The 25,205-nt window shown below is 38.7% G+C and overlaps 12 protein-coding genes and 1 non-coding gene across 13 annotated transcripts; 8 read left to right on the forward strand and 5 right to left on the reverse strand.

The window, feature by feature from the left end:
- Positions 1-25: 25 nt before the first annotated feature.
- hrp3 (CHD family chromatin remodeller Hrp3) lies at positions 26-4,133 on the forward strand (the record flags this gene model as incomplete). Its single annotated transcript, XM_056181208.1, has 2 exons — positions 26-118; positions 168-4,133. 2 exons carry the CDS (start codon positions 26-28, stop codon positions 4,131-4,133), a joined length of 4,059 nt encoding a protein of 1,352 aa, XP_056037262.1.
- Positions 4,134-4,668: 535 nt separating this feature from the next.
- On the forward strand, positions 4,669-5,042 carry rpn15 (multifunctional proteasome assembly, lid subcomplex subunit Rpn15/Dss1; the record flags this gene model as incomplete). The annotated part of the gene is made up of 3 exons (XM_056181209.1): positions 4,669-4,699; positions 4,806-4,847; positions 4,900-5,042. The coding sequence occupies 3 exons, from the start codon at positions 4,669-4,671 to the stop codon at positions 5,040-5,042; spliced, it is 216 nt and encodes a 71-aa protein (XP_056037263.1).
- A 565-nt stretch (positions 5,043-5,607) lies between these two features.
- On the reverse strand, positions 5,608-6,733 carry SOMG_02418 (Maf-like protein, nucleoside-triphosphate diphosphatase, ASMTL-like protein; the record flags this gene model as incomplete). The annotated part of the gene is made up of 4 exons (XM_056181210.1): positions 5,608-5,733; positions 5,781-6,104; positions 6,179-6,307; positions 6,605-6,733. 4 exons carry the CDS (start codon positions 6,731-6,733, stop codon positions 5,608-5,610), a joined length of 708 nt encoding a protein of 235 aa, XP_056034837.1.
- Positions 6,734-8,186: 1,453 nt separating this feature from the next.
- On the forward strand, positions 8,187-9,236 carry rnp24 (RNA-binding protein Rnp24; the record flags this gene model as incomplete). Its single annotated transcript, XM_056181211.1, has 1 exon — positions 8,187-9,236. The coding sequence occupies one exon, from the start codon at positions 8,187-8,189 to the stop codon at positions 9,234-9,236; it is 1,050 nt and encodes a 349-aa protein (XP_056037265.1).
- A 580-nt stretch (positions 9,237-9,816) lies between these two features.
- Positions 9,817-9,851, forward strand: snoR69. Its single transcript, XR_008803692.1, has one exon. It is a non-coding gene; the product is annotated as a small nucleolar RNA (small nucleolar RNA).
- Positions 9,852-10,470: 619 nt separating this feature from the next.
- SOMG_02420 (mitochondrial Mpv17/PMP22 family protein 1) lies at positions 10,471-11,443 on the forward strand (the record flags this gene model as incomplete). The annotated part of the gene is made up of 6 exons (XM_056181212.1): positions 10,471-10,638; positions 10,753-10,810; positions 10,858-11,009; positions 11,080-11,154; positions 11,213-11,310; positions 11,368-11,443. 6 exons carry the CDS (start codon positions 10,471-10,473, stop codon positions 11,441-11,443), a joined length of 627 nt encoding a protein of 208 aa, XP_056037088.1.
- A 217-nt stretch (positions 11,444-11,660) lies between these two features.
- rad2 (FEN-1 endonuclease Rad2) lies at positions 11,661-12,945 on the reverse strand (the record flags this gene model as incomplete). Its single annotated transcript, XM_056181213.1, has 3 exons — positions 11,661-12,696; positions 12,782-12,872; positions 12,933-12,945. The coding sequence occupies 3 exons, from the start codon at positions 12,943-12,945 to the stop codon at positions 11,661-11,663; spliced, it is 1,140 nt and encodes a 379-aa protein (XP_056037087.1).
- An 819-nt stretch (positions 12,946-13,764) lies between these two features.
- Positions 13,765-14,316, forward strand: erv1 (mitochondrial Mia40-Erv1 disulfide relay system sulfhydryl oxidase subunit Erv1; the record flags this gene model as incomplete). Its single annotated transcript, XM_056181214.1, has 1 exon — positions 13,765-14,316. One exon carries the CDS (start codon positions 13,765-13,767, stop codon positions 14,314-14,316), a length of 552 nt encoding a protein of 183 aa, XP_056036442.1.
- A 1,279-nt stretch (positions 14,317-15,595) lies between these two features.
- tps2 (trehalose-phosphate synthase Tps2) lies at positions 15,596-18,154 on the reverse strand (the record flags this gene model as incomplete). Its single annotated transcript, XM_056181215.1, has 1 exon — positions 15,596-18,154. One exon carries the CDS (start codon positions 18,152-18,154, stop codon positions 15,596-15,598), a length of 2,559 nt encoding a protein of 852 aa, XP_056037089.1.
- Positions 18,155-18,568: 414 nt separating this feature from the next.
- vps51 (GARP complex subunit Vps51) lies at positions 18,569-19,009 on the reverse strand (the record flags this gene model as incomplete). The annotated part of the gene is made up of 1 exon (XM_056181216.1): positions 18,569-19,009. The coding sequence occupies one exon, from the start codon at positions 19,007-19,009 to the stop codon at positions 18,569-18,571; it is 441 nt and encodes a 146-aa protein (XP_056035904.1).
- Positions 19,010-19,986: 977 nt separating this feature from the next.
- Positions 19,987-22,657, forward strand: chl1 (ATP-dependent DNA helicase Chl1; the record flags this gene model as incomplete). The annotated part of the gene is made up of 3 exons (XM_056181217.1): positions 19,987-20,643; positions 20,717-20,909; positions 20,946-22,657. The coding sequence occupies 3 exons, from the start codon at positions 19,987-19,989 to the stop codon at positions 22,655-22,657; spliced, it is 2,562 nt and encodes an 853-aa protein (XP_056037083.1).
- Positions 22,658-23,019: 362 nt separating this feature from the next.
- On the reverse strand, positions 23,020-23,159 carry rpl4101 (60S ribosomal protein L41; the record flags this gene model as incomplete). The annotated part of the gene is made up of 2 exons (XM_056183897.1): positions 23,020-23,026; positions 23,089-23,159. The coding sequence occupies 2 exons, from the start codon at positions 23,157-23,159 to the stop codon at positions 23,020-23,022; spliced, it is 78 nt and encodes a 25-aa protein (XP_056034867.1).
- A 1,195-nt stretch (positions 23,160-24,354) lies between these two features.
- Positions 24,355-24,849, forward strand: SOMG_02426 (But2 family protein; the record flags this gene model as incomplete). The annotated part of the gene is made up of 1 exon (XM_056181218.1): positions 24,355-24,849. The coding sequence occupies one exon, from the start codon at positions 24,355-24,357 to the stop codon at positions 24,847-24,849; it is 495 nt and encodes a 164-aa protein (XP_056037086.1).
- Between the last annotated feature and the right edge of the window lie 356 nt (positions 24,850-25,205).

The raw sequence follows: 25,205 nt of genomic DNA on the forward strand, positions 1-25,205 counted from the left end.
ACTTCGTAAGTCATATTTAATAGACATGTCGGAAATTATACCCGGAGATGTCTCGTCTAAGCGAAAGCTAGACTCTGACGAAAGTTTTGATCCCGAACTTTACGGTCTTCGACGATCTGTAAGTATTTACGAGATTTTTCGTGGTTTAGTGTTAACTTAATAAATAGGGACGTACTCGTATAAATCCAGGAAAGTATATAGATGCTGAATTAGATGAGGAATTACCCTCAAGACAGCGTCATGGTACGAGAAATGGGACTCATCGCCAAAGAAATATTAGTGATGACGATGATGATGATGATGAGAACGCTGAATCCTTGTCTTCATCAGGGGATGAGGACAGCGGTGGCAGTTCTTATGGTGATAATGCTCGTAGGAGCTCCAGAAGAAGGAAACCAACACCTGACGACGCTCTAGATGAAGTAAGGTTTTCCTCGCGTAATTCTAAAGGCGTAAACTATAATGAAGATGCCTATTTTGAATCAATTGAAGATGAAGAGCAACTCGGTGATGGCTATGATTATGATGCAGAGGCTCCAGAGGAGCCTGAAGAAACAAAAGCTATAGACTGTGTTTTAGATCACAGGCTTATAGAAGGACGTGATGGATCAAAAATTACAGAAGATTACGAATACCTTATAAAATGGATGAATATGTCCCACTTACATTGCAGCTGGGAAACTTACGCTAATTTGGTTGGTTTCCGAGGAGCAAAAAAAGTTGATAATCATACCAAGCAGGTTATTATGTTGGAACGTGAAATACGTGAAGATCCAACTACAACCAGGGAGGACATTGAAGCGATGGAGATTGACATAGAGCGCAAACGGGATAGTTACGAAGAATACAAGCAGGTTGATCGCATTGTCTATCAGTACAGGAATCCCGAAGGTTCTTTGGAATACTTGGTTAAATGGAAGCATCTCTCATATGATTTCTGCACATGGGAATCTGCTGACACAATTGAGCCTATAGCCCCTGAACAAATACAATCTTTCCATGAAAGAGAGCATAGCCCATTGATGCCATCTCGTGGCACTAACTATGGTCATACCCGTCCCAAGTATCGCAAACTAGAGCAGCAGCCTTCTTATATTATAGGTGGTGAATTACGTGACTTCCAATTGACAGGTGTTAATTGGATGGCCTATCTTTGGCACAAGGATGAAAATGGTATTTTGGCAGACGAAATGGGTTTAGGTAAAACTGTACAAACTGTGGCTTTTCTTTCTTATTTGGCCCATTCTTTAAGGCAGCACGGACCGTTTATTGTGATAGTACCGTTGTCCACGGTCCCTTCATGGCAAGAAACTTTTGATCTTTGGGCTCCGGATATGAACTGCATCAGTTACCTTGGTAATACCGCTTCTAGACAGGTTCTACGAGATTATGAGTTTTACGTCGAAGGAACTCAAAAATTAAAGTTCAATTTGCTGCTTACTACTTATGAATATGTTCTAAAAGATCGTTCGGTTTTAGGTAATATCAAGTGGCAGTACATGGCAATTGATGAAGCCCACCGTTTGAAAAACAGTGAATCCTCCCTTTATGAAACATTATCCCAATTCAAAAATTCTAACAGATTGCTTATTACGGGTACTCCACTTCAAAATAACATTAAAGAGCTTGCAGCTCTAGTCGATTTTTTGATGCCCGGAAAATTTGATATACGGGAGGAAATCAATTTGGAAGCTCCGGATCAGGAACAAGAGACCTATATTCGAAATCTGCAACAACATTTACAGCCTTATATTTTAAGAAGATTGAAGAAGGACGTTGAAAAGTCCTTGCCTTCTAAATCAGAACGTATCCTGCGAGTTGAATTGTCTGATTTGCAAACCTATTGGTACAAGAATATTTTAAGCCGTAACTATCGAGTTCTGACTCAAAGTATAATGTCTGGTAGCCAGATTTCACTTTTGAATATCGTGATAGAATTGAAGAAAGCAAGTAATCATCCATATTTGTACGACGGAGTTGAAGAATCGTGGATGCAGAAAATTGGTTCTCAAGGACGACGAGAAGAAGTACTTAAAGGCTTGATTATGAACAGCGGGAAAATGGTTTTACTTGATAAGTTACTCTCCAGGCTACGCCGAGACGGGCATCGTGTCCTAATTTTCAGTCAAATGGTTCGTATGCTAGATATACTTGGTGATTATATGGCATTAAGAGGCTATCCTTATCAGCGGTTGGATGGTACTGTTCCTGCATCTGTTCGAAGAGTTTCCATTGACCATTATAATGCTCCCGGAAGTCCTGATTTCGTTTTCTTGCTTTCAACTCGAGCTGGTGGTCTAGGTATTAATCTGATGACAGCTGACACTGTTATTATTTTTGATTCCGATTGGAACCCACAGGCCGATTTGCAAGCCATGGCTCGTGCCCATAGAATTGGTCAAAAGAACCATGTTATGGTTTATCGTCTTCTATCAAAAGACACAATTGAGGAAGATGTGTTGGAAAGAGCCAGAAGGAAAATGATTTTAGAATACGCAATTATTTCTCTTGGTGTCACTGACAAACAAAAGGATGCCAAAAGTGACAAGTATTCGGCGGAAGAGCTCAGTGCGATTCTTAAATTTGGAGCTTCCAATATGTTCAAAGCAGAGGACAATCAAAAGAAGCTGGAAGATATGAATTTGGATGAAATATTGGAGCATGCTGAAGATCATGACACATCGAATGATGTTGGTGGTGCCAGTATGGGTGGTGAAGATTTTTTGAAGCAATTCGAGGTTACAGACTACAAGGCCGACGTTTCTTGGGATGATATTATTCCGCTAAATGAAAGACAAAGGTATGAAGAGGAGGATCGACGAAAAGAACAAGAAGCCCTCAAACGGGAGATTGAGTTAAATAATAGGCGTGGAAACAGACCGTACCCAATTGAAATGACTGCCTCTTCTCCTAGTAATTCAGTGGCTTCTGAGAAAAAGACAAAGAAACAAAAGTTGAGGGATGAGGTGTTGTTAGAAAAAGAGATTCGATTGTTATATCGTGCGATGATCCGGTATGGTCGTCTTCAACATCGATATAACGACATTGTTAAATACGCAGATCTATCGACCCAAGATGCTCATTTAGTTAAAAAGGTAGCTTCCGACTTGGAAGCGGTATGTCAAAGAGCCATCAATGCTGCCGAAAAAGAGGCCAACGCTGAGCAGGCAAACCAAAAGTCTCGAAAAGCACTGTTGATAACTTTTAGGGGAGTAAAAAACATTAATGCTGAAACTTTGATTCAACGTTTAAATGATCTTGATGTCTTATATGAAGCAATGCCATCATCAGGATATTCCTCTTTTGAGGTTCCTGTGCATCTTCGGTCTGTCCACGGTTGGTCATGTGAATGGGGAAAGCGCGAAGACTCCATGCTACTAGCGGGTATTTGTAAACATGGGTTCGGAGCTTGGCTAGAGATTCGTGATGATCCTGAATTAAAAATGAAAGACAAGATCTTTTTAGATGATAATAAAGTTGATAATCCCGGAGAGAAGGATAAAGAAAAAGAGAAAAAGGTTCCTTCTTCAGTACATTTGGTACGACGAGGCGAATATCTTTTGAGTGCTTTACGAGAATATCACCGTAAGGTTGAAGAAGGCGTTGAAACTCCAAAGCCCGCTCCGAAAAGGCAGGCCCAAAACAAGAAAGCAGCGAACAAATCAAATAAGAATGGTCAACGCAGTGAAAGTGTAACTCGGACTCCCTCTCCGACGGTTTCTGAATCGCGAAAGAAACATGTTACTAAAGAAGTGAAATCAGAAGCACTTCATAGAGAGTCGCCTCGCACTTCTGTTGAACCATCCATCAAACAGGAAGAATCTGACCAACCCGAAGGTGATGGATTGACTAGTGAACAAAAGGCAAGATGCAAGGAGCTGATGTATCCTGTTCGTAAGCATATGAAAAAGCTTCGAAAGGGTTCCACTGGTTTGGAAAGAACACAACTGGTGAAGCTATTTACGGAGTGTTTAACGACGATAGGAGGACATATAGACGCTACCGTTACAAAACTCCCTGACAATGAAAAGGAAGCTGTTCGTAAGGATTTGTGGATGTTTGTTTGTTACTTTTGGCCCAAAGATGAAGTCAAATACACTAGTTTGATAACCATGTACCAAAAGATGAAGTGAGATTTAAAGGATGTCTTTATCCTGAAGAATAGTCGGTGCTGTACATGATTCCTTATTTCTACCATATCATGCTTTTCGTTTACTTTTTATATTTTTTGATACCGATATCCAGCTCGATTGTTCATATTTTCCCTTCGTTTACAGCGCTCATAATAATAGATAAATGGACGAGCTAGTGTTTAAATCGCAGCAATCTTAAATTTTGTACATGTAATTGATTATTTCTTAATTAATAAAAAAGTCTTGCATTTGTGATGAAATCATTTGAGGAATATGATCTTTCCAGTAGAGATTTCTTGACTCCTTTGTTCATAGATTCGAATAAAATTTTTGTCGAAACAGGAAAGCTTCCCTCGTCCATTGGATTACAAGCATACAATAGCTAACGGATAGAAAAGTATTTCAAAGTTTGATATTTTTGTTTGTTTATTAAGGATCTTGTCTTGGGGTACACTATTCTACTGAAGGCAGCTACTTTCTAGAAGTTGAAACCTGCAAACTTGACCAGTGCAATTACCTACGTTTCTATCAAAAAATGTCGCGCACCGTATTGCCAAGCTTAGAAAGTAAGTGTTTGTGAATCAAGGCCGTAATTGATGTTTATGTAATCTGTTAGTTCGATCGGCATTGATCCAGTCGTTATAAGAGGATTCCAACTAACGATCTGTGTAGATTTGGAAGATGATGATGAATTTGAAGATTTCGCTACAGAAAGTAAGAATTCAGAATGTAAATTGAATTTGAAATGGAGCTAACAATGTGAAAGACTGGCCTATGAAAGATACAGAACTCGACACTGGCGATGATACCCTGTGGGAGAACAATTGGGATGATGAGGACGTTGGCGATGATGATTTTTCTGCTCAGCTTCAAGCTGAATTAAAAAAGAAGGCAGTCACTACGAATTAAAAGTTGTCATGAGGAAACCGAAGAGAATTACACAGCCTCTTTGGCTGAAAAGCCCATATTGTACAATGGACTAGAATGCATCCAGCAGGACTTTCTGATTTGTATGAATTTTGAGGATTCCTATGAGGAAGCGAGTGTACTCTTTGAAGAAATGAGCACAAAGTTTGATGATGTGTTTATGCGTTCACATTAGAAATACATTACGATTGAAAGCCAAGTTTCCGAGGTTGGTCTGTAGCTGTAAGTATTACTGTAGAGGTGGAGAAGAGTATACTAGCATTCTTGAAAGAGAGTACGACATGTAAGTTTGTGGATGAATATTATGGAGTGTTTGCTATGACAAACCTGTTTTCAACTGTACAGAAAAAGAAATAAAAAGAAAACAAAAACACGAGAGGAAATGGAGAAGCACAAAGGTAAAACACGGATTAGAACCGGTTCCAGAAAGTGGTACAATCATAATCAGCATACAGCATAATACAGAAAAAAAGAGCAAAAGAAGGGCAACATCTCATGACACCTAGGAATTAAGGGAAAAAAAGAAGAAAAACAAGTCTCGTAGACCTTAGTAATTCTCTGCATTTCCTTGGTCAAGTGCTTCTTCCAAAAGACGGTATGTAGCACGCAAAGGAAGTCCAACAATATTGGTATAATCACCTTGAATGGATTCTACCAAAAGAGCACCAAATCCCTAAATTGTTAGCAGTCTATGAAGAGAGAACAATCGAAATATCTTACCTGAATACCATAGCCACCAGCCTTATCAAGACCCTCGCCGCAACGAACGTAGGCTTCCAGAAATTCATTGGTAAGAGAAGGATCAAACTTCACTTGAGTTTCCTCCAAATGAGTTTTCATAACGTAGCCGGGATGAATGGGGACATCCATGGGCACAATCACGGTGACGGCAGTAAATATTTTGTGTGGATCTCTGGAGTCTCGAAGCTTTTTGAGAATGGACAAATGATTTTTTGGATCAGCAGGCTTTTCAATAATTTCGCTATCCAAAATCAACACGGTATCTGCAGCGACAACAACATCTGGGGAATCTTCTTCGGCAGCCTAAAGAAAACACAAAATGTCAGCTCCGGTCAATAAAAAAAAAAAAAAACTTTTTCTCTTTATTTCAAACTTACCAAGCTTTGATAGACAGCTAAAGCCTTTTGAGAAGAAGTATCGGCAGCGTATTCCCAAGGAGTAACGTACGCAGATTTACTCAAATTCTCGGGGAATCCAGATACGGATACTTCTATATTAGAGAAACCCTAAACAGTAACGAATTAGTAAAAGTTTATAAATCTTTCAACGCCTCAGGAGACATTGTTGCTTCCAAGTAAGAGGATGTGAAAGAATGTCGTTTCGTCGAAAGTCAAAGCCAAGGAAGTAGACATATCATATTACAAATACAGACCCCTCTACAGATCTATTCACCTTTCCACAATGATTCTCTTGACTTTGATGGATAACATAGAACGACTTTACGTATCGAAAAAGAACGCAAGTTTCTTGGGAAAGAAGCAACAAAAATAAAAGCTGCAAACAGCCAAATTGCCTTTACTTACCATTTGGCGGAAGAGTTCCTTTCTGCGAGGAGAACCAGAGGCGAGAATAACACGCTTGTCCTTCAACTTTTGATGAACAGGTGTATCCAGAGTGAAATGAGATTCATAAGAAGGTGGAAGACCGTCCATTGTTTTATTAAACGAGTTAATTGAAATGAGAAAAATAGCAATTTACAGAAAGAAATAGGAAAAGAAAGGAGAACGGACGCTGCAAATGACGCGAATAGCTTTTATTTGTATGAATAGTGAAGTTGATTTACTTTCCTTATTTACCATACTGTATAGGAATGAGATACAGTGTGGATTTGGTCGGGTGTCATTGTGCGGGTTTGTTTACAAACAAACCGCGTAAACAATGAAATTAATGGAAACATGGTTTTTACATATACCACTTGTTGGATCGTGTACGAGAAAGGCAAGACTCTAAACAGTGAACTTATTTAAGTGATTTGATATTATTTCAGAGTGGTTCAAAGGAATGTTGTAATTTCGTGTTTTGGTGCTTATTACCTTTAGTTGATATGGAGCCGCTTTATTCTTCCTTTAGTTTCTAATCAACTTTTTTTTTGTGAGTAGTCATAATTCCATTTTAGCGAATTATTCGAATATTTTTCAAGTTGGGCATTGCTACATAACAATTTCGCTCTGCTGTGTTTTGTATGCTTGATGGTCAACTTGAAAGTACGAAAGATAAACGTGAAAAGATCATTAGACGGTTTTACGTAGATGAATTTACGCTTGAGAATTTCTTGAACCCATGGAACTATAACCTGTACATGTCCATTTATCAATGACAGTGTTTTACTTTTCATTCGAATATACAGTCGCACCAAATTCAAAAAAAAGAAGTACTTCAATGAAACCTTTAAATAGGAATTAGGCTTCTATGTAATATTTGTTTCCATGTAGTACTCCTTTTCACATCAGAAATCCAGACAAATACAAATACTGAGCACATTCAATTCGTGCTGCTTGAAAAACCCTTAACGAAAAGTTTATGTACAAGTCTGAAAAACACAAGCGACTCCATGTGAAAGTAACTAGTATTTTTCTTAGATGTTCACTTTCTTTCCAACTATTCTAAGACTGGCTTGGATCATAATTTAATGAAGCCAAGGCTTTCTTAGGAAACACAGAACCAATGGTTATGTATGAAATCCAGGGCATAAGACGGAAAAAAACTTATAATTAATTGAAAATTAACTGCAAACGCTTCCATGGAGATAAACATTGCAGAATCTAAGGATTTCTTGTTTTTTCCAATTTCCTTGTGACTACGATATCATATTCGGCTGTTACCGGAACGAAAGCATAGAAATCATTGCTACCTAATAGCACGAAACAAAAAAGCAAAGAAATATACCGAGGATGCTGCAATATGCAATATACGATAAGAACAAGCAACGTACCTATTCAAAGTCGAGTCTATGAAACTTCCGTTTTGCAAGGTTTCTAATTCCTCGAATATTTGGAAATTTTCTACCGTTTGTGTTTGCTTTCATTCATTTTTATCAGTTTAATTCCATTTTACATTTAGAGAACTTTGGAGAACGCAATTGTTGGAGATATCAAACATTTTACAATGAGTGCCTCAGAAGAAGAAATTGAAAAACGCACCGTCAAGGAAGAAACCAAGAAAAAAGATTCAGAGAATGAAGAAGAGATTGAAATTGACGTTTCGAAGCCGGTTCCTCCTTCGAAAAAGTTGATGCGTAAACTTCGTAAAGCTGGCAAAATCGACAAGGAAGGGAATTGGACACCGGAAGCGTTAGAAGAAGCCAAGAAAAAGGAAGAAAAGAGATTGAAAAAGATTGATGTGAAATATGGATCCGGCGCTGGAGAAGAAGAAAAAGAAGAGAGCAAACGGTCGCCATGGGGAGTTTGGATCGGTAATTTGAGTTTTCTTACGAGCCCTGCTATTTTGAAAGAGTTTCTCGTTCGAGAGACGAAAGAAACTGTAGAGGAAAACGAGGAGAATCCATTTCAGTTTACTTCGGAAAACATCAAGCGGATTCATATGCCTATGTCCAAAGAACATCGAAACCAAAACAAGGGATTTGCCTACATCGACTTTGATTCGGAAGAAGCTCTTAGGGCAGCATTGCAGTGCACGGAAAGACCTTTGAATGGAAGGAACGTTTTGATTAAATCCAGTAATGACTATCAAGGCCGACCTCCGAAATCGGCCATGCCTTCCAAAACCATCGCCAGACAGCAGTCTAGGAATCCTCCCTCCCCCGTTATTTTCGTCGGAAATCTTCCTTTTGATGCTACGGAAGATTTGTTAAGAGAGCATTTTGGACAAGCCGGTGGCATTCGACGCGTGCGTCTGATGACCTTTGAAGATTCCGGAAAGTGCAAGGGATTCGGATTTGTTGATTTCCATGATGTAGAGACGTCTATGAAGGCAATGGCAAGGAGCCATGAAAGCTGGCGTCTTGAATACGGTGAAGATAGATCAAAGCGCACCCGTAAGGCACCTGATTCTGTTGCTCGTACCGACGATCATTCAGCAAAACGTAGAAAGAACGTTGATGCCCGTGACATTCGTCCAGGAGCTTCCTTGGCCAATGCTCCACGTGGCTCTATGGGCATTAAAGAGTCTACGGGTAAAAAGATTACTTTTGACTAATCATTCATTTGGAACAGGAAACTTTCCATGTCTACATGTGGATGGGAAATGGGTATATTTAGGAAAGAATTAATCAAAATTGGTGTATGGATCATCTGTGTAAGTGCAAACCAACGTAGAAAATGCTATATTTTATCTTTTATTTAATAATTTAAAGACCTTATTTTCGGTTAGGATAAGAACGACATGCGAAATGCAGTTGTTTTCACACAGCAATCTTTCCATCTTTTCCTGTATCTACCTAGATTGAATATATTTTTCCTTCATCATGCTCTGCTATCTGGTTTGCAAGCATTTCAACTTTTGTTTACGTTTTTCACAGTCACAATTTCGTGGAAACTTGTACATGCTGAATGCCCCAAAAAGTAAGTCACAAATGTTATATATTTGGGAAATGGCACATAACTTTTCCATATATTCTGTGGACGCACACAGTATGGGTTCTTTTTAGTGAATCTTTGGATTTGTGTGCCGTTGCTGAAAATGTAAGTTATTTATGGATTTTGAGGAATACGTGGTAAAGCAGGTAGAAAACGATATTACCATTTGGATCGTTTTTTACCAGGATGAGAACTATGTTAACCCAGCTCACTCGGAGTATATACATTGACGAGTTTAGCATGTATTACCTGAATATTGTTTTTTCCGAATTCCTCTTCTTGTCCATTTGACAACACAAAATATGAATTTGTCACTAACATTTTCTAGTGGAAGGAATAGTATTGAACTATAATAGATAAGTCAGATTAGAGAATAAAGGAAGTTGAATATATCAATAAGTGATTGAGTGTAGACTTACTGTGTAGTTTGTAAAAGAGAGTATAGGTTGCTGGTTCGCAAAAGTTCCCAATAACTTTTGTTTGAGTTGGAGTCTCGTTTAGATGAAATCCAGCTTCAGAAAAGTGTTCTTAGAATCCATTCCTTTCTTTCCTTTGCTTTTCGCTTGTCAATACTGGATTGATTTGCTTACATCTATTAAACGAGGAATCGTAATCTTAATACGTTCTTGATTTCAGTCTTACGTACCCCTATAGAAAACTTATATACCCTTCCACGGGCATGTAAATAAAGTCATTTTGGTTCTGCCTTCAATCCCCTTTGTAACTGAAATTTTATATTTATAAGAATTTATTGGTGAAATTAAAAATATTGTTAATAAACAAAAACCCATCTTTAGTTGTGCTGTGTTTCTCGAGAGTCTTTAATACGATTTTGTCGCTCTTTACCAGAAACCATGTTTGCTCGTTTGACGTCTAGATACAATGCTCTCTTCAATAGAGCCCCAATCAGTACGATGTGCTTTACTGCTGGCACCCTAGGTGGCCTTTCAGATGTCCTTGCGCAAGGAATCACTTATTACCAAGCAAAGAAAAAAGCGCCTATAGGCTTAACCGAGGAAGTAGTAAGTACAAGGAAAAAGAGTTTTCTTTCATTTGATTTTCTGGTTTAGAAACTCTCAGGAGGAAAATTTTGGATGATTTTCACGACGATGTACATAATGCTAACAAAATCCAAGGTTCGTTCTTCTTCAGGGATCCCAAACCTTGCTCGCATTCTTCAATTCGTTTCTTTTGGTAAGTGGTGGAGTCTTTCTTTGCGCTGGAGCTCTAATATCTTGTAGGTTTTGCTATTTCTCCTTTGCAATTCAAATGGCTAAAGTTTCTGTCCATGAGATTTCCTGTGGAAAAAGGCGTTAGCAATGTCGTTATTCGTGTTTTGCTAGATCAAGCTATTTTTGCTCCTTTTGGTACTGCCTTTTTCTATTCTTGGATGGTAGGTTTTTTTTTTTTTTTTTCAAAAAAGCTTTTGTATATGATGATCCTCAGCTATTAACTCTGTCTAGACTATTACTGAGAAAGGAAAAGGACTCAACGATGTTGGTAACAAGCTGAAGAATTTGTTTGTCCCGACTCTTAAGGTATGATCCCCATGGACTAGTTTTGTTTGTAGCAGCCATGACTAACCAAAAATTACAGGCAAACTATGTTGTTTGGCCTTTTATCCAATCAATTAATTTTTATTTAATGCCATTGCAATTTCAAATGCCCTTTGCTTGCCTATGTGCTTTGTTCTGGTAAGAATATCCCAGTCGATTCGTGTTGGACAAAAAACTAATGAATAACTCTTATAGGAACACATTTCTGAGCCTGAAAAATGCTGGATCAGCAGAAAGAGAGCGACAGGAATATGAGTTGCTTCAATTATAAGTCTGATGATATCCTGTTGTTTGCTAACATTGGATATTTCGTTAGTTTTAACGAATACCCCTATATTGTGAACAGGTTTTCTTTATGTTATCGATAAATGCTATTTAATAAATGAATAAAAATAATTCTAGTAAGCAAAAAATTCCATATAGACTCACATTAACAAAAGAAAACTAAGCATCATAAACGAAATGTCCGTTAAAAAGTAATATTAAATCTATCGCTTTTTGTTGCCTCCAGTAGCTTTCGTGTCACGTTTCCGTTTTCCGCTTGCTCCTTTGCCAGTTTCAGCAGGCTTTTTGGGACTCGAAGGTACGGGCTTGAAGAAAGAATCCAAGCGACCCTGTGGTACGGTTTTTGATGCTTTTTCTAGTCTAGAAATACCTAATCGAACACGATCTTCATTAAAGCCTTTTTCGGTCACAAGAAACTTGATTATACCTTCCTTGTCAGGTGTTTTCCATTTCAAATCCATTTGATCTCCTGGAATAACTTCCGCTTCCAAGAACAACCTGCGTGCATCATCATACGGCCAGTCTTCTGGAATAGGAAACTTCGTTCGGTCTGCCTCTTTGACAAATTTTTCAAGGCTTCCATATTGACGAATTAGCTCTATGGCTCTTGCTGGTCCAACACCGCGAATTGGATCACAATAATCACAACCTAACAAAATGCACAAGTCGACAAATTGCTCCACTGGCATGTTCAACCCTTCTATGGCCTTGTCAAAATAGTATTCACTGATAGGTTCCTTTCTTTGCTCGCTAAAGGTAAGATGACGGAGCAGAATTGGAGCCCGAAAACATAAAGTGTCCATATCTTCGGAAGCAGCAGCATAAACTTTTCCTGATTTTGCTAATTCCGCACACTGTGCTTCAGCTTCGCAGGGGGCATTTACATACGGAATCCCCATCAGGTCAAGTAAATGTTTGGCTTCTTCATTGTGTTGGCGTGTGACCTTTACTGTTCGTTTAGCAAATCGATCCACCATTTCAGCAGTTCCGACTTCCTTTGCTTCTTCCTGGTCTTCTCTGGCCTTTTGATGACGAGCAAATCGCTTTGCCAGTTCGCCTGACTTTAAAGTCGGTGGCTTTCCATCAAACACAAAGCAAGGCTTAATACCATTATCAACGATTCGTAATGTCCGATAAAACATTCCCATCAAGTGACTAGTAGTCTCTCCCTGCTCGTTCATTAATTGTTGGCCATCCTGTCCACGGACTTGGATAAGAAACTGATACAGACTCATAGACCTTAAATTCATGTTAACAACATGCCTATACGTTTCTCAAGTACAGCCAGAAAGTAAATTTCTTTCTGCTTTATTTTATCACATACGCATCAATAGCTACCTTTCTACCAAAGTAGTTTTTAATATCATTATGTTTCACACTTGAACTAGCATTATCCGCCAACACCTGAGAAAGACCTAAGTTAGTCAGTATATCTGGACCTATTGAAGACACCTTAGTGTTTTCTTCTTCCTTACCTTTAATTCCCATCGTAAACTAAGTGTACAGCAACTTTTCCTAAAGACCCTAGAACTTGCAAGCTGCCAAAATAAATTAAACAAACAATTCTTTTATAAATACAAGAATTATATTATCTCTAAGCTTTGTGAAAGAAAATTGTTGTATTTGCCAGCGCTTTCCTTGGTAAAATGGCTGGTAAGTATCAGATAACAATGTAATCTCAAGGGAGTGCGGTTCTCATCAGTCGTAAACAAACGATGCTCGACTTATTTATTGCTGTAAAAAGAGTTATAGTTGAAATAGGAAAGCTTTCATAGAGATTCGTTTCTTTCTCTGATATTTGAAGTCGGTATTTACTTCCAATTCGGCTGATTGAGGACACTTTACTTCTGTAGCGGCTTCAAGGATTCATATTTGGCAACAGCTCTCTTCTTAGATGTATTTCAGCGGTTGTTTATAGTTTTACTTTCTGATATAAGGTGTTTAAGCACATGAAGGGTCCTGGGCTTGCTCGATGAATTATCAACAATACCGTTCAAACAAAAACAAATTAGAAGCTCCTAGCTGTCAGCCGTAGCTGCATTTCTACTCCATAAAAGCAAAAACAATCAAGAAACGAAATGGTTTATGTACTTGTATTGCCGTCGAAAAGCAACGTTAACAAAGCTAGAACAGCTTATCCAAGGAAAGAACAATCAACCTTGATATAAAAACAACTCTTTGATTTTTTAATTAAAAAAAAAATATTCAGTTCTTAAATTGCAATTCTCTTGGTCTTTTTGAGTTTCATAGGTTTCTCCTGCTTCTGTCAAGACTCATCAAGTCGACGTCTGAAAATTAAAGAAACCAATGTTTGGAAAAAGGTACAGAGACAAAGAAACAGGTATTATTTATGATGAAAATGGAAAACCATGCAAAAGCTGTAACATTTTTTCCTCATTTCAATCTGCTACAACTGGGATGAAAGCTGAAAAAAAAAAAGAGGTTCCTTCTAGCTCAGATTTGTCAAATAGAGGTATGCCTGAGTCACATACAATATCAAAAGAAGTACCTGATTCCGTTTCATTTCCTAGATTACCAGATGTCGCTGAATTAGGCCGCAGTACTTGGACGTTTTTACATGCCATGGCTGCTAATTACCCAAAAAATCCCTCCACAGTGGAGCAAACCAATATGTCAAGCTTTTTGCATAATTTTTCCAAATTCTATCCTTGCTGGGCTTGCGCCGAAGATCTTAGACTTTGGATGGCTAGGGATGGAAATGCACCGAAAGTCGAAACTCGCGAGTCCTTGTGTCACTGGATATGTGAAGCCCATAATGATGTGAATGAGCGCTTAGGAAAGCCGGTATTTAACTGTGATATATGGGCTAAAAAAGCTTCCAAAATGACAGATGAATAGAACTTGCTTCATGGATCAATTGTGTTCGTATCCCTTCGTCTCTTTCTTATTGAGTTGCAATAAACCATCCTTTACGTCTACAAAGCCTTTGATTATGAACAACTAATGCACATAGATGCTATTGAACGAAAACGTGCTGTAAAACAGTTGATATGGACTTTTAATCTCCAAAATGAGATTTAGTTTTATATGTTCATTTATTTGATGTTGCTATACGAACATTAGGATTTTCAATGTGAAGCCAGGACCTGAAATAACGAATCTTTCATGCAAGTTTTCCCGCGAAGTGCGGGTATAAAAAAGAAAAGTTTTTATATTATCATGGGGATTGAACAACTCTCTCGACGTAATAGCGTTCAAAAAAGCAAGATTGAAATGCTATTATCATTGCGGTACCACCTACAAAATGTTACGTTAGGTGCCCTGGCTGATTTTTCTCTCTTTTTGTAATTTTTCTTCTTTTTCCTCGTAATAAACGCTTGTACTAAAGTGCTAAAAGAGTGATTTCATTGAATGTTTCACATTATACGGGATACAAAGTTACGAAAAGAATCCGTTTCTGGTCATTCGTTCGTCCAAGCATGTTTTATAAAAGGCATGAATAACAAGAAAACGGGTGCTATACGATCCTTCAATGTCGTTCATTTTAAACCTCTTGCAGTATTCTTGCCCAAACCCGGCACCTTAATCCCAAGTATCGTAAATGGAGCTCATTATCATCCAAGGACCCTTGCTTATTATTTTGAGTGGTTTGAACTCGAAATTCATTCCGTTGTCGTAATTTTCTAGCCCCCGAGAAGAGGTTTGAACAATGAGGTCCTTGCTATTATCTTCGTAGTCGCAAGTTTGAACATATCAGATATTAGAGCATTGGCAGGAGACAGACAATGATTTAAATTAGGACATGTTATCTCATACTCACTTGTCATTAGGTTTCAGTTTCCTACGAAATCCACGATGGCGACTCACATTATGTTTGAACGTAAACTGCACATATTACACTATTATAAAGGGTATATCAGTATAGACATTAGTTTTACTGATCATTCCCATTAGTCGGATATTTATTGCGGTCCCAAGAAAATATCTTTGCTAGAAAAGCCATCCGTTTTGATCGACGCTTTCACGATAATAAATACAAAGAAAAAGAAAAAAGATGGTAAATTAAGGATGGGTAGTAGCTATAAATAAGACATAAATACATAACCGAATAGTAACCAATTAACATAATAATAATCTCGTCAATTCATGTTGTGTCCCAAAGTTCAAACTTGGGGATTTATAAGGAAAGTAAAAGATCAACTAGGTCTTTCGGGGACGGCAAGTGATAATCCGCTAGTGTCGATGTGTCTGTTAATCCAATATGTACGCGATAGGAAGTAATTTTCGAATTCGCGTTATTATGGTGAGATTGTTTGTCTTCTAAATCTGACAAAGACGGATCAATATAATCGGTATCATCACCGACCAAACTTGAATGAATGAAGTAATCAAAAGGCATTGGTAAAAATACTTCAAACATGTTCTCATCAGTTCTATCATCACCGGCGCAAAAGATAAAGTCAGTTCGTCCCGTTCGTTTTAGGATTCGCTTGACAAGAGCTCCTTTATTAAGATAATTAGGATGTACTTCAAGGAAGAACCTTCCCGGGCTGATTTCAATGTCGTATTGTCTTATAAGACCTTCTAAATTTGCTTGACATTCTAAACTTTGAAATCTACAGTACGTTGAATTTGCATTTTGAAAACACCATGATAAGGAGTTTCGTTTTTCTTCAATGTATGACCCTTGAGTCCGTTCGACGTAATATTGGAATATATCACGAACAGTGTCTTTCCATGATAAGTCTAGTTTTTCTGTATTGTTATACCAAGAGCCTGCCATAGGGGGACGTATAATGCTGCCATGTTCGGACGATAATCCCAACTCTGAGATGTCATCCATCCAGTCTCCCATAAACGCTTTTGATCGCCCAGAAAGAACCCAAACTATATTACGACTGTCAGAGACAAGTCTCTTTAAGGTACGCAGGACTCGATCCGTCGGGGCTGCGTCCAAAGAATTCCTAGCGGCTTGAATAAGCGTGCCATCATAATCTAAAATAAACAACCGCTTTTTTGCTTCTTTATAATTTTTTTGTATATCAGAGATAGTTAAAGAAGGAGTGGTCATTCGGCTTTTAACAGAACGTATTTCATTGAAAGATCTGCTAATGAGCTTATAGATCCATTGCTGGGACGATTGCGAGGTTGCCTGCATCCACAAGGAAGAAAACTTTTGTTCTCTCTCTTTTATATTTTTCCTTAAACATTCATTGATAGTATCAGCAAATCCAGCATAATCGTAAGGGTTTACTACGCTAGCAGAAACCAATACTTCTGCTGTACCGGAAAATTCGCTCAAAATAAGTGAGCCCTTGTTTTTCTTTTGACAAGCCACAAATTCTAAAGCCATAGTATTCATGGCATCCCGTATGGAAGAAACACAAGCAACGTCGGCAGCACTAAGCAACGCAAAATATTCCTCAACGCTTAAAAGCTGATGAAAGTGATGAATGGGGACGTAATCTAGCGAACCATATTCACTGTTGATTTGAGTGACAAGATTTTCGACCTGCATCTCTAAATCAGAGTTACTGTTTCCTACAGTAGAGCTGGTGATTTGGATTAATATCACTCGTTTCCTCCAGTGCGGATACTTTATAAGAAGTTGGCGAAACGCCCGCAGCTTATGTATGATACCACAAACTTTGTCCAGTCTATCACGACCAACTATAACTTTCATATTTTGATGATAAAGATGGCGAAGTTGGGCGACTTTGGATTGTACAGATTGCTTATTGCATATCGAATAGACGTGCGGCACATCAATGTTTACATGGGACGACAAAATGGCAGCACGGAAACCATCACAAGTGTCGATGTACGAAGAAGATGTGGCTTCCAAACCAAGGGCGTTGACACACGTGCTTAAAAAGTGTCGTGCATAAGAGTCAGTTTGGAATCCAATCACATTTGAAGCTAAAACGCCATTCAAGATCTCAGCCCGTTTAGGAAGGCATCGAAAAATTTCCGAAGTGCAAAAGGGCACATGAAGGAAAAAGACAATATTTGCATCAGGCAACCGTTTCCGAATTAGTTTCGGTAGCAAGAACAAAGAATAGTCGTGGATAAGTATCAAATCTCCTGGGCGATAAATTGACACGACGTAATCTGCAAAATATTGAGTCCATTTATTAAAGTCTTTCCACCATATCTGTTGCTGAAAGCCATCGATGGTAGGGATTCGGTAATGCAATACATCCCACAACACATTGTCTGCATACGTTGGACCTTCCAGTAAACGGTTTGAGCCAACGTTCGAAGCGTAATTTAGAAATTCAGAAGGATCCTGTATAGAGCCAGGGGCAAATTTCGAACTTAACTTTCCCCAAACAGGAACGATTTTGGAAACAATGTTCCTTTCTTTGTAGAATTGACAGGCTTTTTCATAAAAAGATGCTTGATCGGCCGGGCTAAAGACGGTAAAGGAGGGAGACCGACGCTGAGAACTCAATACGTTGGAAGATGAATTAACATTCACCACCGCCGGCGAACTCATGGTTTCATTCTGAGTAACCTGAACGGCACCGGGTGAGGCGACAAAGATGCTTTCCCATGGAGAGTTTGTATTTCCTAGAGATGCTATAGCAGAGTACAAGGCGGCACTGCTACTACGGGGTTGGAAACTCCATTCACGACTTCCTTTTTCGATGGAAGCCTTCAACTGGAAATTTCGGGAAACATTTATCACTCTTTGATAAGGAATAGCACCATTCTTTTGAGGCTCCGAATGCATCGATGGGAACTAATACCAGTTGTATATAGAAACGAAAACCAAATAATGCAAGGAAGAAACACAAGTTTTAGGTATATTTGAATAGAGTAAAAAGAAATTTGTTTCAATTCATTGAACGAAAAACTCAATTTCCAAATGAGAAACGTTGAAGTATGAGGACTGAACTTGCTCAGTTCATACATTTCCCTTTTTAGGTTGTGGAGGGTGAATACCGAGCTCTATCGCAACTAAACGATAAAACCGACGTTTGAAAAAAATAAGTGTATACGAGGAAAGAAAAGAAAAGAAAAAGAAATTGGAATCCTAAACACTCTTAGAAGTGAAACTTGAGCGAGGACTTGGAAATTCGGGAAACCTTTATGAAACGGTAGATTTATCATACAAGATATCGCAGTTGAACGGTGTAAAAAGGACTCATTTCCGATGAAGAGTTTCGGATTTCATGTTAGGACCGTCAGTTTGTCCTTCTTGAAATGTTTGGAGTTCGGGAAGCAAATCGTTCAGATCTTTTGAGAGCGATTCAATGGCAGAGCTAGCATGCAGCAAGTGTGTATAATGATTATAGACCAAAGACTTATGATCACCTGAAAGCTCTTGGATGGAAGATACCAGCTGCTTTTGGCGTTGCAGAACCTCGTTAGGGGATAGTTTATGTTGAAGACTCCTCAAGTAAACATTTAGGTCGAAATCTGGATTTGAGAAAGCAGGATCTATTTCTTTTGAAGTCGATTCTTCACTTGAATGAACGTTGCTGCCATTGGATACGGATCTAGACGTCGAAACGGTAGATGAAGATGGTGTACGTACAGGTAAATTATAAAAATTACGAAGAGCCTGTCGTTTTTTGTCAGACATTTTCAAAAAAGCATAAACAAGATTAGGAAAATCTCATTGAATGTCCAGGAACTACGGCAAACCTCAGTTTTTGTTTGTTTACGCGTCAATGGTTTTGTAGACGTTTCGCATCAGACAAGTTTTCTGCCATCTATCAAAATAGCGATGCGTTGAGAAGCACTATCTCATTGTTTACATTGAAAAGACAAAAGAGGCTGCTTGTGCATGAACAACTGAGCTTATTTTACCGTAATAGAACTGGCCAAGTTTTTTGCTTGATGAAGGAGAAAGGACGTTAAGAAGTCCAGTTGGCATTTGTGATCATTTGCTCGCGCGGTGACTTGAGGGAAAGGAGCGGTGAGCGTATTCATCATAAGACTGGCTACAATTCTTTTCGTATGTGATAGAAATGCTGTTAATTCTCTTTTTAAATTTGAAATGAATAGAATTCATCCCATTTATCCTATTTCTTCCATGTTTCATCGTTTTGTTGTTTATTAGTGAATGGACTGGGTATGCGGTAAAGGGTATACTGAAATGGAAAGACTTCATTAGTAAATAAACATAGTATTTTGCAAAAATAGCTTAACAGGTTTTTTTTTGAGAGACGAAATGACTGAATGAAAACTATCATTTGAATCGTTTTGGAAAAAATAATCTCTCTGTCTTTGTCTTTCTCTATTCACTTGTTTTTTCCTTCAAACTGTTCATACACTTTCCATTGTGAACCAAAATTTAGATTTCATTCTCCATCTATTGTAGATGTTGAAATACTAGAAAACAAATAGATATATATGCCCTTTTTATTTTAAAAAAAAAAAGGCCGAAAGTGACTCTTTTCATTTACATACTTAACCAGCGTGAAAGTGCCTTTCAAAGCGAATTTTTACCCTTAAATGACTTTACAAGGATATTCATGTAGAATCCAGAAATCAAACCCAAATTAAAGAGAAGAGTCACGACGATTTAGCCTAAAATCCTGGAAAACACTGTTTTAAATGGAATTTAAAGGTCAAATTCAAGAAGATGAATTTCATCATCCTTATAAGCCTTATTCCATTCAACTAGAATTTATGCGGGCTTTATACAATGCGATTGAAAACAAAAAGATTGGAATCTTTGAATCTCCAACCGGCACTGGTAAAAGTCTTAGCTTACTATGTGCATCGTTGACGTGGTTAGAGAAAAAGGGAGATTTGCATATGGAAACGGATGAAGCTGAAGAAAGAACAAGCGATTCTGGTTCTTCGAAGCATGCCATTCCTGACTGGGTGATTATGCAGGATCAAGAGTTGCAGGTAGACCAGGCTAAAAGCGCACATGCATATTTGGAGAAGCGACTCGAAGGGGTCCGCGAGAAGAATCGAAAAGAAAAGTTTATTCAGGAAAATAGCTTCAGACTCCAAAAGGATGCTCGTAAGAGAGCTACACCCGCCGATATCACGAATTCCTCAACAACCCCTTTAGCAAAGTCAAGCAAGATTGCTCCGGCAACTGATGAGTCGTTAGAGGAATTTGTGGTTTCCAATGATATTTCTCTTCAAGATGAGAGTGAAGAGTCAGCTCATGCTTTGCAGAAAGGCTACAGCTCCAAAGTAATGGATCTACTTCATCGTTTACTTCCAGAAGATGAAAAACTACCAACTGTTCAAAAGGTAAGGATTGATATATATATATATATATATATATATTATAATCAGAAAATAACTGGTGCTAATTACTTCAAAGATTTACTTCTCTTCGAGAACTCATTCACAACTCCGACAATTTGTACAAGAGGTACAAAAATTAGACACATCAAAAATTTCTACCCCTATACGGGTAGTGTCGCTGGCTTCGAGAAAAAACTTATGCATCAATCCCAAAGTTCAAAAGCTGTCACCAACATCCGCAGTGAACGAAAAGTGCATTGAATTACAAGGTAAGGATACTTGACGTCTGTAGACTAACAGATCAGGGACTTCCGAAAAATGCCCTTACATGAAGGACGATACCCGGATTTGGGATTTTCGCGATGAAGTTCTCGCTGAAGTAATGGATATCGAAGACATGGTTGGTTTAGGACAAAAAATGCATGTCTGTCCGTATTATGGAGCAAGGGAAGCAGTCAATTCTTCTCAAATTGTAACATTACCATACCCGTTGCTTTTGCAGGAATCTGCTCGTAATTCGCTCAACCTTCCTTTGAAAGATAATATCTGCATTATCGATGAAGCACACAACATTATTGATGCAATTTGCTCTATGCATTCTTCCTCTATTTCCTACAAGCAAGTAAGCATGGCAGAGTTTCAGCTAGAGCAATATTTGAATCGCTTCAGCAAACGGCTTAACGGCACAAATAAAATGCATGTTCGGCAGTTGATGAAGGTTGTTGGAGAGCTAAAGAAATTTCTTGAAAAAAATATAAAACAAAACTCTACCAACAGAGTATTGCTGATTTCTTCGATGTTTGTGTCGCAATCTTCAGATCAAGTGAATTTGCATCATTTAATTGAGTATCTGTCTGTTTCAAAACTTGCAAGGAAGGTGGATGGGTATTCAAAGTTTCTGTCTAGATCCAAAGAAAACGTGTTGGACGAAGAATCACACGAGTCTGAGATAAAAAAGAGGGAAGCAAAAGGCAACAGCGAGCAAGAAGATAAATATACCCCTGTTTTGATGCAGCTTGAATCCTTCCTTTCTGCGATAGCGAATCCGTCGCCTGAAGGAAAGCTATTTTACGAAGCACAGGATTCCTCGAATGCATTTTTGAAATACATGCTTCTTGATCCATCCAAGCATTTTCAAAGCCTGACGGACCAATGCCGCTCCGTTACATTGGCAGGAGGAACAATGTCACCATTAGACGACTTTATCGAATTATTGTTTTCGGAATCCAAAAGTCGGATTGACGAATTTTCTTGCGGGCATATTGTACCGAAAGAAAACGTTTTGACGTTGTTGCTCTCGAAAGGGCCTTCGCAAGTACCATATGAGTTTTCCTACCAAAATCGCACCAGAGAAGATTTGACGAGAGAGCTTGGGAGAACGCTGGTAAACTTTACTTCACTGGTCCCCGATGGCGTGGTTGTGTTTTTCCCGAGTTTTTCGTATTTACAATTTATCACGGACGTTTGGAAGAATGACGGTATCTTGGAAAGGCTTCAAAAGAAGAAGCCGGTGTTTGTAGAATCAAAGGATCACAGCGAAAAAACGCTGAAATTGTTTGATGAATATAGCGAAATGGTGGAAGCTGGCCATGGAGGACTCTTGTTTTGTGTGATTGGGGGACGCTTGTCCGAAGGCATCAACTTTTCAGATCGTTTGGGAAGAGCAGTTGTCGTGGTAGGAATGCCATTTCCAAATGCACACGATATCGAATGGCAAACAAAAGTTGCGTATGTGGAAGAAAAGGTACGGTCAAAAGGACGAAACGCGAAACAGGCAGCACAACTGTTTTACGAAAACACATGTTTACGAGCAGTGAACCAAAGTATTGGAAGAGCCATTCGACATCAAAGAGACTATGCATGCATTCTTCTGTTGGATCATCGTTACAATAGGCCTAGCATACGAAGCAAACTGCCAGGATGGTTACAAGAACATTTGGAAGTTCCCAGCCAATTTGGACATGCCATTCGTCAGGTGTCTATGTTTTTTCGAACAAAAAGGCAGACCAAAGAATGAACCCACACAAGGATTCCGATGAGAGAAGAAAATGGTAGAAACGATTACGATACATAGATAGGAAGAAATTCATGGTTAGGATGGATGATTTACAAAATTGTTTACAAACAAGTTACAAGTTACAAGAGACACAGATCAAACAAAGGATCAAAAAATTATAGATACAAAAAGCAGATGAACAGGATTTTATTGCACTGAAGAGTGGTGCAGGGGCAATGAGTGATGCCGTCAACAACTCTTAGGGAAAAGAAACAAACATCGAGCACAAGAGAGGAACCTTTTTGAAAAAGGAGCAACACATTTGTAGTGGAGTTGCTTTTTTATTCCAGCTCATCGAACTTCTGGATAGGAAAGCGAGTAGCTTATTTACTAAAGATGGAGTTAGCACATTTTGAAACTATGGACTCAATGGATAAAAATAGGTTACTTACGATCTAGCCCTCATTTTTCTTCTTCTACGCTTCAGGCGTCTCACGCGCTTTTTCCTCCATTTATCACGCATAATGGATAATGGTAAAGAATGTCTATGACAGACAGCTGCTGTATAGCAGCCTGTGACTGTTTTTTTGGGTTAGGTCGAAACAGTCCACGTCACAAATGCGGTAACATTGTTGGCAGAGCAGAACGAATTTTGCTATGGAAATGAATAGAAGGGAAAAGCAAAGCGTCGCAAAGTGAAATTCAAATGAAACATGTACGAAATTTTTTTAGAGTGTCGAAAAAAAAATTTCCGAAAGGAAGACCCAAGTAAAATTCAAGTTACCTCTCATGACCCATCTATGACGTTTATAATCTGAAGAACCTCTATATCGTTTTCGATTCCACTTTACTACGATAAACAAATCCCTTACTACGATGCTACGATGCTACTATGATAACCAAGGAACCCAGCCCTACATGGACCTGAAGAGATGGCACTTCCAGATGGAACATGTGATAGGAAAGCATGTTACCTGGACATGACAGCAGATATGGGAAATTACAAGTGACGATGTGAAACTAACTTTTACCGAAATTTGCGGGGTGGTGCATACACCAAATCTTTTACGTGAACTCTCCGTTTTCAGGACTTCCAGATTGTTCTACGAATCCGAACCGAACCAATCGACGTTCCGTTATTACTTACCATGACACCTTATTAACAATTGAAGCCTTTGATTGGATGAATGTTACGTCTCACCTGAACCTTTGTTGGTATTGACGAATCAAAGAATCCAAAGATTATAGATTCGCTTTTAACTCATCCATGACAAGCACTCTTTACCGAGATATGGCTCCGGGTGTTGCACCTAACACCGCTTGACTCCGACTGTTTGACTCCGGCCGACACCGATTGATTCCCCCCTGACTCCGACTATTCGGTGTCTAACTCCGACGGTTTCCGCCTGATCTTGGGATCGGGTGCTTCCTAATGGTTTGACTTGTGGGTCCTTTGGTTTGGTTCGTTGAGGATGCGTGAGCTAGGTGAAAACGGAGGGGCTTCTTCGTTGAAGTGATGAAAGGATTCGTTTCGATGGAAACAACATATTCAATCATGGCATTCATGAGAATGACGAATGGTTCCGTCTTGATTTCTATATAAAGAGTGTCATTTTCTCTCAAAAAGCAATAATTCATTCATTCATTCATCTATTGTCTTTTGATTCCAATTGATCTTGGTTTTATTTCGACTTCTACTTTTTACTACCACTACTAAAATGAAGTTTTCCTTGTCTGCTATTGCTCTTACTCTCCTTGGAGCCACTTCTGCTTTGGCTAATCCCATTTCCAATTCCAAGCGTGATTTGTCTCCAGACCAAAAGTTTGGTATTATGAGTTTTCATTCTGGTAATATATATGTTCACCTTCAAACTTTTTACGTTGGTCAATCTGGTCATGTTTACTTGTCTCCATATGACAACGCCAAGGAAGGTGGATCTTTCCACCTTAAGGACTCTCAATTACTCTACAACAATGAGCCTGCTTCTCTTGACAAGGACGGTGCTCTTGTTTTCCAATCCTCTGGTTCTCCCTTGTCTGGTTTCGATGCTAGCGAAGCGACTAACATCGGCTATGAGCTTCGTTTGAACGGCTCTTCTGCTGTCGCATGCCCTGTTGCTAACACTAACGAAGTCTATCAAATCTTCTATGGTCAAGGCAACAACAGCAAGGACTGTACCGGTATTGCTACTGAGGCCATTGTCCAAACATAATTTTATTTTTTTTTTGGCATTGCATTGCATTACATATATGTTTGGATTCCTCTTTTTGTCTTTGTTCGATTCAACTCGATCTTCATCATTCGCATTAGTTAAAGTCATATACTTTCATACGTTTGCATCAATCAAGCATTTCACATTTTATTCATTCTTCTAGTAACTAGTTGCATAGCCGTGATTTATCCTAAGAGAACTTGAATCGTGTAGTTTTTAAATAGTCAAATATGACCAACAATTCTTTAGTTTATACAAGCTATACAAGCTATAGAATGCTACTAGCATCTTCATTAGAACAACCCTATTTACTCTCCCATCGCTACTACACTAACTAACTAAATTACTACCTCTGA

Source organism: Schizosaccharomyces osmophilus, chromosome 1, assembly GCF_027921745.1.
Source record: "Schizosaccharomyces osmophilus chromosome 1, complete sequence".
NCBI classification, from domain to species: Eukaryota; Fungi; Ascomycota; class Schizosaccharomycetes; order Schizosaccharomycetales; family Schizosaccharomycetaceae; genus Schizosaccharomyces; species Schizosaccharomyces osmophilus.